The sequence below is a fragment of the Equus przewalskii genome, chromosome 20 (assembly GCF_037783145.1).
Source record: "Equus przewalskii isolate Varuska chromosome 20, EquPr2, whole genome shotgun sequence".
Lineage (NCBI taxonomy): Eukaryota > Metazoa > Chordata > Mammalia > Perissodactyla > Equidae > Equus > Equus przewalskii.
Window position 1 is genome coordinate 8,463,323 of NC_091850.1, and position 13,628 is coordinate 8,476,950.

A 13,628-nucleotide genomic window follows, 5' to 3' on the forward strand; every position below is an offset into this window, starting at 1 on the left:
ATGCCGATTTTTTTGTGTAAGGAGCAAGTGGCTTTCTTTTTTTGTAAGTCTCTCCCCTGCGTTATCAGACGTAGAACTTTCAAAACTTTTTTGGGAGCTAACCAAGCTTTATCTAACCAAACCCAAAATGGCATATGGACTCATCCACATGGTCATATGAATCTTTTGGTTGATGACTCCTGCCATGTGTCTAATCAGTTTTATAAAATCCATGCTTGAAGAAGGATTCTATAGCTCTCAGAGTGTGATGTTGTGGGACAAAGAATGTAGTGGCAGAGAGGCTACTTCAGCTGTGACACTAGAATATGGTGCCCATCACTGCCACCAAATATTGGCAGTATATATCCCAACAAAGGAAGAATTTTAATAATTTTGAGTGAAAAATTTCTATTATGCTTTCAGCTTAGGTCTACTAATACTTCTTTAAATGCCTTGTTGGACAGTGAAATCAGGGAACAATTATCAAACACCATATACAGTGTTTATAATAGAATCTTATTTCTTTTCTTTCTTTCCCACCCCCCCCCCTTTTTTTTTGCATAAAAAGTAGAATACTGCTGAATGGTACCCAAATATCTGTTGTATACCATGCCAGTGCAGCAACTCAGCCAAAAATGTGAAAAGAACAGTTTGCCAAGTTAAAGAAAACATAACAAATTGGTAATGGTTTCTATCTTGACAGAAAATGAAAATGATCCCTCAATGTGTGGTCACTCATGCGGACACATAAAAATGTCTCAGAAGCAATCATTTTACCTCAGATAACAGACCCTGACAGTGTAGTACAGCACTGGCTGATTTTTACTTCTTAGAAAAGCGGCAAGCGTGACCTACAAAATAGTCTGGGAACCATGTAATTTATGCATAACACACATGCACATGCCATGCACTCATAATATTTGCTATAAATCATTTTGAATACAAGACTTCTTTTCTGAGAGGAATATATTTTATGAGAGATGATCTAAATCACCAGACACTTGATAAAGTTGAACTGGTTTATTTATGAACAGACATGATGCTGTTGCTCATCAGGTTACAAAATTTCAATAGTCTATATTGCAATAAAAGGCACTATGTAAGGGCCCATGCATTCCATATGATTCCTTATGGTGCCTTGAACACTAAAGATATTTTATTAGATGTTAGATAAAACAAATACAAAAAAATGTGTAGGTACATAGTGTACATTTCTGACTTTCTGTTTAGTAGACTGCAATTGAAAGCAGAAATGTACCTCTTGAAGACTTGGAAATGGTTCCTTTAACTTATTTCCCCTTCCTTTACCACTTATTTTTGTTCCCCAGATGGAGAACTGGCCAACATCATTGACCAGTGCTTTTTTTCCCCATCTGGTGAAGTTTTTCCATTTGTTTAACTTTCTAACGAGGATGGTAGAATATTGACTGCATTGTGAAATCACATCAGAAACAAGAATGACACTTTTAAAAACACTAATTGATATCTGAAGCTAATGAAGAATTCAAAATGAGAGAATATTGAACCAAGGGGCTAGGAAGAACCTTGGGAAGTTACATGGCCTTGCCAAGTTGAAAGTAAATTTGAATCCTGTAGGTTATGAGTTTCAAATGAAACTTTTGGGTCTAAATTTGTTGGTGACTTTCCTGTTCAATAAAAAAGGACTTAAATGGCTTATAAAAAGGTCAAAAAAACTTATTGGGCATCAAACTGCTCTTACAAAACACCATCTTGATGAGTTAAGTGTAAACGAATCAGAAACACATGGATCATATTTCCTTAAAAAATGCATATGGATTCAAAAATAAGGGGAAGAGGACTTGGCAAAACATTTTTTTGTGTGGTGGCTGAACCCAAAACATTTGAAAGATATTTTGAGACATTCAAGGAATCCAAAATAAAACTAAACCTGTCCAGTCATATAAAAAACAGAAAGTTCTTCTATGCATTATGCAGAGATAAATGTGCATTTATCTCTGTGAGTCAATCAACACTCACTGAGCCTTCACCTTTGGCACAAAACTATGGGGAAACCAGCTTCTGCCTTTAAGCAACTCTGAATTTAAGTATAAACAAATATAGATAAGTAATAAAAAGCTATTAAAAGAGACGTAAGATTTTACAAAAAATTGGCATCATAATCCAGATCACGCAGAAACTATACATTGAGAAATATACGGTACTTTCAGGGTCCTAGGGTAGGTAGGATTCATTCCATTCAAGTCATCATCCCCTCAGCCCTTTTGGTTAAATTTATACGTAGTTGCAGAGTCTTACTTGCTTAAATGTTTTCTTAATAAGTGTTTTTATGTATTTTTTCATGTGTGCCCCAGCCCTCTTTCCTCCACCCTCTAGATTTGGGAGTGCTCAACAAATCTTTCTGACTGGTTTCCTGGAGGCTGGGAGTGTTGAACAGAGCTTTGAAATAGGGGAGAGATGCTGTTTGGCAGAGAGGAATGAGGTCGTGATTCTGGGTTAGGGGGATGGCACGTGTGACAATTCAGAGGCTCCAGAGGGTGAGTCATGTTGGGGGGGTGACCCACTGGCTTGCCTGCAGCCATATGCCTGAGCCAGGGTGCTGAGGGAGATGGAGGCAGTTAGGTGTGGGGAGGCCTATAGACTACATCTGAAGTCAGCTGGAGGAGAGAGGACTGTGATAAGGGAAAGCACAGTTCTTACTCTTTTTTTTTTTTTTTGCCAGTACTGGATAAGTGCTAAGCACAGGACACACACAAGTCATTAATTCTTTTATTTCTTATCAGCGTCTTAAAAAGCTGAAAAATATCCAAAGATAAAAATAAGTTAACTATGTACGTATTGCTAGGATACTGTAGGTCATAAATTTGAAGAGGACCTTAGAAGGATTATGAAATAGATTTCTGAGTTCTAAAACATTTGTGGGAAAGTGTAAAAAATTAATGATTTAGAATCTTTTTAGGCTGTTTTCTAGCTGTTTAATGTTAGTCTTATCTTTTCCACAATATTAGCAAGTTATTTAGGGCTGGGGTAGTGTCATACATTTCTTGTATATTTTCCACAGGCTAGCAAAATACCGGGAGCACACCACGCACTCAATAAATACTTCCTGACGTGAATGAAGTGAAAGGGTGATGAGGCCCTGAGATGATGAGGGTATGATTGAAGGTAAAGTGAAAAACAGGGATGACGTCGTGGAACTGTCCTCATGGCGTCTGCCCTGAGCCTACGTGTTCACAGTTAATATAAAGAAATCAAAGCCTTACCATCCTTCGTCATCTTCTGCTTCTGTTTCAGACACGTCATGTTCCGGAGTTTCAGCAATGGCTTGAGTGAGTTTAGACTTAAACTGGTTCAGCAGCGCAAGGGTCTGAAATAACAATTAGATTGCTAACGTTGCTGATAAGGCTAAATTTAATTTTAGAAGAGACACAAATTTGGTAGAAAAGAAAAGATCCAAACAGGATGTAAAACACTTAGATAAATTTTTAATTTTGAAGGAAAGTAGCAAAACTGCCTGCAAGCTACAACAGTGATTGGGACTCACAAACCTTGAGGTCGCCCTGTTTGCATGTGCACTGACGTTTTCCCTCAGAGATATGTGACCATTTTCTGATTTGGGGAACATAAATTTGCTTATATAGAAAACGCTTAAATTTTAAAATCATTAGTAGCTAAGTTTTTTTTAAATTTTTTTTTTCTTTTAAAGATTGGCACCTCAGCTAACATCTGTTGTCAATCTCCCTTTTTTTCCCTTCTTCTTCTCCCCAAAGCTCCCCAGCACATAGTTGTATATTCTAGTTGCATGTCCTTCTGGTTGTGCTGTGTGGGACGCTGCCTCAGCATGGCCTGATGAGCGGTGCCATGTCCGCGCCCAGGATCTGAACCAGCGAAATCTTGGATCGCCGAAGTGGAGCGTGTGAACTTAACCGCTTAGCCACGGGGCTGACCCAAATAGCTAATATTTTAACGTCCACAAGATAGAGAGGTACCTCACTAAGATATGTAAAAATAAAAAAAAAACACCAACAATGAATAGTATTTTTCATTGAACAAATGTCCAAAAATGTAAAAATATCAATGTTGGGGAAGGCGAAACGAATAAACACATCAACTGTTGGAAGACACGTAAACTGGAATGAGATCTTTAGAAAGATATTTATATGTATCAGAAACTTTAAGGTGATCACTCCCTTTGATTCTGTAATCTCAATATTGGGAATACATGTAGAAAAATAATTTGAAACACAGAAAATGGCATATACAAAAGATGTGCTTTGCAGCAATATTCATACAAGTGGAAAAATAGGAATATGTTAAATGTCTGTCAATAAGAAACTAGACAAATTTGGTAAAAAGCAATGAATATGTTCTATACTGTTATTAAAAATTATATACATGAAGCATTACATTCTATTGTTAAGCGAAAGAAGTAGGATATAAATATCATGTTGAGTATGTATTTTTTAAAAAAGGGAGGGCCCGTCCTGGCGGCCTAGTGGTTAAATTCAGCGCACTCCACCTTGGTAGCCTGGGTTTGGTTCTCAGGCATGGACCTACACTGCTCTGTTAGCAGCCATGCTGTGCTCATAGCCCACATACTAAAAAATAGAGGAAGATTGGCATGGATGTTAGCTTAGGGTGAATCTTCCTCAGCCGAAAAAGGGGGACCATTCCTTTGATTCTTGTTTGGCTCCCATGCCCTTTGTGGGTAGGAAGAAACAACAACTGCCTACAATTTTATAATCACATTGTCTCCTGGCTATACCTTAATGGTCTACTCCAGAATTAGAGCAGAGAACAGAAGTTAGAAAAAAAATTTTTATTCTACAGTTTAAAAACGTATGTAATTGTGAAATGGGATAAAGCACTACCTGTCTAAAAAATCAGATGTCTAATTAAGACACTGATACAATGAATTCAGTACTAAAATATTCACATTTCATAAGGAAAAAGACGATATTTCAATACGTGAATACCAGTTATAGTAAGGCATCACAATAAATTGCTAGGCTCCAGAATTTATCTAGGAAATACCAATAAGACCACAGTTCATGAGAAAATTAACTAGGTTTTGGTGGTCTAGAACCTCTGCTCAACAAAGACAGGTGCTGCCAAAATACTTGCAAGGAACAAAGGCAGCTATTGCTAAAAAATGACAGAGAAAAGTGCCTTCTGTTTCTGCAAATTTAATGCTCACATGAACAACAGCTGAAAATACATAAATTACCATAGCTGCTGAATGAGATGGGTTTTGGGCAAAACTATAAATTCCGACAGAATATCCTCATAGGCATTATGAGGGCTGCCCAGTGTGTTAAGGTTTACAGATTTTATCTGTTTCTAGAGTAGTAATTGTGGGACTAAGCTCTTCAAACAATGTTAGATAAAGTTTCCCTTGTTTTTAAACCTTATTCATTAACAAAATCCTTTTGTTTACATACTTCTAGTGTATTTGCTTTATAATAAGAAAAAAGGTTATTGGAGAAATATTAGAAAATAAAGAGAGGCAAAACAAAAAGATCTATTATTCCAACACTCAGAATAACCATTGTGGATAACTTGGTACATATCCGTCAAGGCTTTTTATGTGTCTTTGTGTGTGTGCATGTGCTTATATATCTGTATCTGTATTATGTATATATATATATTACATATATGTATATCTCCATATGCACATCTCTTTATCTATGCATCTATTGCTTAAAAGTAAACCCTACTGATTTTTAATGGTGGATGTTTGTACACTTGGAAATGTCTTTTCTGAAGGCATAAAGAAAAATAAAAACAAAGGTGACTTCTTAGTGGAATGAAATTTTAAAACTTCCTCGAAAATTATGCTAGACCTTGTTCTTTTTCCTTGAGTTAAAAGTGGCAAAGCAGTCTGTTTTTAGAGCCAATTAATATGCTGCTGGCATTTGCTCAAAGAAGGGGGACTGTGATAAACAAAAAAACATCCTCCTGGCCTTTCGTAGCTTCTTCTATTTTCAAGACTGGACTTTCTCTAGCTGCTTGCTAAAGGTAAGAGAGGACACTAGGCAGAAAAGCAAACATCACAAAAATAAGGGGGTGGTGACAACATAGGCTGAAGAAGACAGGATCTGCGTGGAGGCATTTCTGTTTGGCATCTATAGGGGAAGCAGTTTCCTGGCTCTTACTTGCAGGAATGAATGGCTAACCACTTACAGCATGGCTCTTCAGCACAGTGTGAGCCTTCTCAGCATGGAGAAGCTGTTTCGAAGGGGCCCTGCCTTGGCAGACTTGGTGTATGCATATCTACACTTAAGAGTCTCTCAAATGGCCTCTGTGCCTCCAGTCCTGCCCTGGGTCCAGTCTATTCTCCATACTGTACCCAGGTTGGAGGGATCTTCTCAAACTGCAAAGGAGATCAGATCACCTCCTCCCCTCAACGGCTTCCACTGCCCTTAGGGTAAATCTAAACTCCTTAATATGGCTCAAAAAATACGTTGCATAAACTGGCTCCTGCTTACCTCTCTAGCCTCATTGCTCTCATTCTCTTAGTTTACGTTCCAGTCATACTTAACATCTTTTAGTTCTTTGCAAAGAGGTCAAAGACTTCTCATGTACTGTCCCTTTCCTTAGCCACATATCTCCTATTCAACCTTCAGAGCTCAGCTGACAAGTCGTTTTCTCTGGGAGGACTTCCCAGATTCTTAGGCCAAGTTAGGTCCCACTGCCATACATTTACATAGTTTCCTGTACCTAACCTGTCATAGTGCTCACCCCCTTTTATTGGTATTACTTATTTAACTCCTCTTTTCCCTGATAGCTCAGAGAGGACAGGGATGTGTCCACCCTGCTTGCCACCAAATACAGTGATTAGAACACGGTAGGTTCTTAATAATTATTTGCTAGGAGGGGAAAAAAAGAGGAATGCAATAGTAAGAGTGGACCCTAGCATCTTTGGTAGCACGTTCACTACAGTTGCTATTCAGAGGACTTTGTGACTCCCTGAAAACAAGTTAATAATGTACTTTTTCTTAATTTCATTTGATGTGCTATTTCTTTTGAAAATTGCACATGTTAGTTCTCTGTAATTACAATTTCCTATACTTGACTTCTTGTTGAACTTTCCCTGTGATTATTTTCACGCTAAGTACTGATGCATGATCCTTCCTTACCAGTAATTAGGTGTCATTTATAATATAGCTCCTGATTAGATTAATTTATCCGAACGGGCTTGGGCTTTTTAATTTACTTTTATTTTGCCTGACTTATTTATATGCCTAAAAAGGATGTTTTCATATATATATATATATATATATATATATATATATATATATATATATGGCAGCAACAAAATAAATGATTTTGGTCTGCTCCCTAGCTTTTCAACATGAGGGCCTGCTGAAGAGATTTGGTTTATCGAGTGCCAAGTGCTGCATGACATGTACGGCTGACACCAAAATTGCTGAGCTAGCTTCTTATCTCTTTTTATTCTTGATTTCTGACAATCTCATATTACTTCTTTAAGATTCGGGAATTACTTGCAATAAGCAGAGTTTTATAATATTATTTACAGTAGAAGTCCACTAGTGGATCAAACACCTTATTTACAGGCAGTGTACAATTTTAAGCTGAGCTGGCTAGTCAGCATGTGAAATGCTGGACTGGACAAGCCCTCCCCATCATTTATAATCACCACTTCTCCATTCCATAGTATTTACTTAGACAAAAGTTCTACCTGAGTATCTGATAATATGTGGCTTTACAAGGTTCCTATGGTCGATATGGGAGTACAAGGTTGAAACATGAAAGTTTTAGGCTTTTTGCCTAAACCATTTTGCATAAGTGGCCAAGTCCTTGTCACTCCACCCTATGTAAATATACCTGTTTTCATTTTTAAGAGGCAGTGCTGCCCATGATGTATAATCAAATTAGGCTCCATTTGCAACACTTGAAAACAATAAAAGGCAATGCATTACTTATGGATTTTGGTTTTCAAAGTTACCTGGTCCTCCCGGGAAGTTCCCTTCTTTGGCTGCTGCTTCCTCAAAGCCTCATACTTTTGCTTTTCTCGTCTGTATTCTGCAACAGCACCATCCGGAGCAGCTTCCTCCTCTGAAGAATACAGAATATTCTTCAATAAATAGTAAAAAGGATCTGTGGGTTCCTCTGAATGTCTATGCTCATATCCCTGAAAAGGAGGTCAGGACCTGGGACTGGTTTTCCTCCATTTAATTTAAAACCAAACCAATAAACTCCACCAGCTCCACAACTATTTCCTAGATTAGAAAGTGGTTGATGTCAATTTATTAACCAATTTTATAAACATCTATATTATATACTGTACTGTTGTAGTTGCTTTCATTTGTACTCATTTGACTATAAAATTGCCTATCTCACTTTTAAGATAATTAAGATTTTCCCCAAATTCAGCAATACCATTTTACATTATTCCCCTGCCTTACAAGGTAAAATCTTTCAATATTGGTTGATTTTCCAATTATCTGCCACTTTTGTTCCCCAGCTAAAATGACAACAAACAACTTCAATTTGATGGCATCATAAAAAATAAATACATCTACAAATAGGTCAGTTAGGATAGTTACTAAAGCAGACAAAAATAATTTTTACTAAATTAGAAAACAAATCTATGGATTTGATCCTGCAATAATTTCATGTGAAGATTAGTTAACATCTGGGTTCACAAAACACAGTTTTGCTTCAAAAAACAAGTATTAACATTTTACAATATCTTACATGTATATGTATTAATGAAAATTTGTGACTTAAAAAAACCCTTATCTTTTCTCATCTTTGGCTGGCAAACCAAGATGAGCCAGATGTAATCAAGAATGCTAGTAATCTTTCTACTCAAGCCTTAGTTTGTGGCTTGCCTCTTTGTTACCTAGTTTGAAGAACGTTATTAATGTGCAATGTATTAACAGTCAGCCATTTTGTTCAAGTGATTTTCCAGTTAAAAAAATGTGTGAGCTAAGAAACAAGTAGTCTTTTTATGGTTACCTAGTATCATTATTTTGATGCAACTTGAATAATCAGTTTTAAAAACAACTTTATATGGAATCATTAAAAGTATATCCAGTTCTGCTTTCAAAACTGACAGCTATAAATACTAAAAACTGAGTGCATTAATGAAAAAGAAAGTGTTAAATACAGAAGTAATATTTTAGGCACATATGCTTAGTAACCACTAGTGAAGAGAGGATAGTAATAGTTGGTATATATAAAGTGATTTCTTATAACGGATTTTTAAAAATTCCTTTTATGTTTTTCTATTGAATTACATCTTTGAATACCTCTCTTCTTTTTATTCCATAGTAGTTGGCTTTACATTGCCCTGGGATAAAGACTAAACACCTTAACATGACTTAGGAGTCCCTGTATGAGGCAACTGATGCTTTCGTTTCCAGGCTCATCTCTCACAACTCCTTCCCGCATCCACCTTGACGTGCTTTCATTTGCCTTATAACTACTATTCTTTGAACTCATCCTGCTCTCTTGACCGCTAGCCTTTGCTCATGCTGTTCCTTCTTTCGGGTATACTAAAAACACTCCATCTCTACACTCCCCAATTAATTTTCCTTGCTTAATTCCTGCTCATTTTTTTACGTCTCAACTTGGCTGGCATTTCTGTCCTGGAGCCTTTTTTGATTCCACACCTGAAATCTGGTTTGGATGTACCTCCTTTGAGCTTCCACAGCACCTCTTAGTGCTCATCACTTTGTGGTAATTTCTTGCTTTCTCTTCTTTAATCCTCACTAGACATTAAACCCCTTGAGGACAAGTCATATTTCCCTGAGACTTAGAACAATGTTTGGCACATGTTAGAAGCTCAATAAATAGTCAAATAAATGAAGGAAGTAATGAAACTTGAGAAGAGGAAAACAAGAAGGTAGCAGGTCAATCTGGGCCCCAAGACTCACAGTTATAGACAGTATTTGCCATGCATCTGGATATATCTGGATGCAGGATGCATCCATCATATTTAGGGAGTCAATAATAGTTCTTTCTTGATAATTTCCCTATGGCAGAATTTCATAAAATCCTCAAAAAATTCTGATGAGTATCCGTAGAACTGTTTAATGTTTTAATAATTAAATGCAAAAAAGCAAGGACAAATTCTTTACTTAGATGTTCAGCTACAGGTGACTGAAAACTTTTTTTTTTAAAGATGTAGAAATGACATTTTCTTTTCTTTTCTTTTCTTTCTTTCTTTATTTTTGAGGAAGATTAGCCCTGAGCTAACATCTGCTGCCAATCCCCCTCTTTTTGCTGAGGAAGACTGGCCATGAGCTAATATCCGTGCCCATCTTCCTCTACTTTATACATGAGACACCTGCCACAGCATGGCTGGTAAGCAGTGCCATGTCTGCACCCGGGATCCGAATGGGTGAACCCCAGGCCGCCGAAGTGGAACATGTGAACTTAACTGCTGCGCCACCGGGCCGGCCCCTTAAAACTTTTATTTGTGGTGAGAATTTTTAAATAAGTGGAAAGGCTGATACAGATGAATTTAGTCACCTCATGTCACAGGTAAGTCAAACTTACAAGCTTCAGAACAAATTCAGCTTATTTTAGTGTTTAACATTCATCTCCTTAAATATGGTCCCCTTCAGCAAGAATCAGCCACTTGATTCACTTTTTAGGAATGCGAAGGAAGCAGAAAATTTAAAAAAAGTTGTGCCACAAAGAAACCTTAAAAATCAGTTTAAAAAAGTCAAGGATGGGCAAAATAAAGTAAGGAAGTTCTATAGCTAAGTTGCTGATAACATTAAAAGGTCTCCTAATAAGTTAGAAAAAATACTTACCTCATCTTGGAAACTGAATAGTAGTGACAGAATTTTTTTAAATGGCTATACTGTATATGAAGTATGTATACTTTATATACAGGCTATACTATATATATACTATGTCTATAGTATATATCCTCTTATAGTATACATACCATAAAGTATATATACTTCATATATAGTAAAATTCACTAATTTTGGGTGTACAATTTGATGACTTTTGGTATCGTATACAGTGTGTAACCTCCACTGCAATCAAGATAGAGAACTGTGCCATAGCCCTAAAAAGTACCCTAGTGTCCCCTTACAATCGATTCCCTCTTCTTTCCCTGGCCCCAGGCACCACTGATCTGCTTTCTGTCACCATACCTTTGCCCTTATTAGAAACTCATACAAATGGAATCATACATTATATAGTCCTTTATGTCTGACTTTTTTCACTTAGCAAATATTTTTGAGATTCATTCATGTTGTTGAGTGTTCGTTCAAATAACTCAGAGTATTCCACAGTATAGATATACTCTAATTTGTTGGTAGACTTTTGAGTTGTTTCCAGTTTTTGCCTACTATAAATAATGCTTCTGTGAACATTCACATACAAGTCTGCTTGTGGACATACATTTTCATTTCTCTTGGGTAAATATGAGGAGCTGGGATTGCTAGGTCCTATGATAAGTGTATGTTTACTTCTTTTTTTAAAGCACGTCTTTAAAGATTTTATTTTTTCCCTTTTTCTCCCCAAAGCCCCCCAGTACATAGTTGTATATTCTTCGTTGTGGGTCCTTCTAGTTGTGACATGTGGGACGCTGCCTCAGTGTGGTTTGATGAGCAGTGCCATGTCCGTGTGCAGGATTCGAACCAATGAAACACTGGGCCGCATGCAGCGGAGCACGAGAACTTAACCACTTTGCCACAGGCCAGCCCCTATGTTTACTTTTATGAGATACTGTCATACTGCTTACCAAAGCAGCTGCACCATTTTGGCTGCATCATTCTTGCCAGCAGTGTAGGGAGCTTGAGTCACTCTACATTCCCAATTATATTTGGTACTATCATTTAACTTTTGCCATTCCAGTGGATGTGAAGTAGTATCTTGTGTGGTTTCAACTTGCATTTCTCTGATGACAAGTGATATTAAACATTTTGTATGTGCTTACTGGTCACTCATATATCTTCTTTTGTGAAGTGTTTCTTCAAATCTTTTGCCCATTAAGACATTTTTTTCTTATTATTGAGATTTAAGAGTTTTAAAAATATATTCTGGATACAAGCCCTTTGTTAGATATATGTTCTGCAAATGGTTTAAGTCTGTGATTTACCTTTTCATTTTCTTAAACGTACCTTCAAAGAGCAAAAGTTAAGTTTTGATAAACAGCATTTTATCACTTTTTAATTTTATAGATCATACTTTTTGTCTTATCTAAAAAATCGCTGCTTGCCGCAAGGGTTAAAAAGTTTTTTCAAATGTTTTCTTTTAAAAGTATCAAATTTTATCTCTTTTGTTTAGCTATATGATTTATTTCAAGTTATTTTTTGTGTATTGTATAAGGTAAGGGATGAAGGTATATATTTTTAAAATATAGAGATGTCAATTGTTATAGTACCATTTGCTGTAAGAAAGTAAAAAGGCTTTCTTTTCTGTATTGAATTACCATTGCACCTTTGCTGAAAATCAATTGACTATATGTGTGTGACTCTATTTCTGGATTATCTCTCTTCTGTTCTGTTAATCTGTGTCTCTCTTTATGCCAGTATTACACTTTCTTCATTACAGCAGGTTTATAGTAAGTCTTGAAATCAGGTAGTGTTAAGCCCTCTAACTTTGTTCTTGTTTTTCAAGATTATTTTAACTCTTCTTGTTCCTTTGCTCTTCCACATAAATTTGAAATCAGCTTGTTAATTTCTAAAGTCAGCTAGGCATGGAATGTATAAATTAATTTGGGGAGAACTGTTATCTTAATTCACAATATTGAATCTAATAGAATTTTACTGAATTAATCTGCCATTGTTTTTGAGGTCTGTAATGTAGTCTTCTTGGTTCTCACCATCATGGCACGTGATGGTGCTGGTTGTGGGGTAGGAGTGGTGAGTAGCTATTTGTGCTCATCTTTGTAACTATCCCAGGACCAGTATTTCAGAGATAGGAATGTTTTGAAACAAGTAAATGTAAATATAAATTGACTGACTGATATTCATTCTAGAAGAAATAACATAAAATACCAAAAATAAAGAATAAGCAGCTTTTACAGAATGGAAGACAAATAGAGAAGTACCTCTCTTCTATCAAAATCTCAGGGGAATATGAAAAAGAAGGTATAGCCATATACCATATACCATCTGCAGCTTCATGTTCATTGCAGCATTATTCACAAGAGCCAAGATACAAAAATAATCTATGTGTATGCCAAAGGATAAATAGATAAAGAAAATGTGGTATATACACACAATGGAATATTATTCACCCTTAAAAAAGGAAATCTTTCTTGCCATTTGCAAAAACATGGATGAACCTGAAGGACATAATGCTAAGTAAAATAAGCCAGACACAGAAAGACACATACTGCATGATTTCACTTTTGTGTGGAATCCAAAATAAGTTGAACTTATAAAAGCAGAGAGTAGAAACGTGGTTGCCAGGGGGTGGGGGTTGGAGAAAATGGGCAGATCTTGGTCAAAGGGTACAAAGGCTCAATTATTTGGGACGAATATTTTCTGGAAATCTAATGTATAACATGGTGACTATAGTTAACACTATATTGTATACTTGAAATTTGCTAAGAGAGTTGATCTTAAGTGTTCTTACCACACACACACACACACACACACACACACAAATTGTAACTATGTGAGGTGATGAAAAAGTTAGCTGGACTGTGGTAATCATTTCACAATGGCTTC

At 36.5% G+C, this 13,628-nt stretch overlaps 1 protein-coding gene across 2 annotated transcripts in view; it reads right to left on the bottom strand.

Annotated features, from left to right (window-relative positions):
* CWC27 (CWC27 spliceosome associated cyclophilin) overlaps positions 1-13,628 on the bottom strand; it is a 221,371-nt gene that overhangs the window by 37,907 nt on the left and 169,836 nt on the right. For both annotated transcript variants that reach the window (XM_070587456.1, XM_070587457.1), the window contains exons 12-13: positions 7,928-8,037; positions 3,222-3,325 (exon numbers count right to left, since the gene is read on the bottom strand). In XM_070587456.1, the coding sequence (XP_070443557.1) occupies positions 3,222-3,325; positions 7,928-8,037 (214 nt within the window). The remainder of the gene's footprint in view (positions 1-3,221; positions 3,326-7,927; positions 8,038-13,628) is intronic.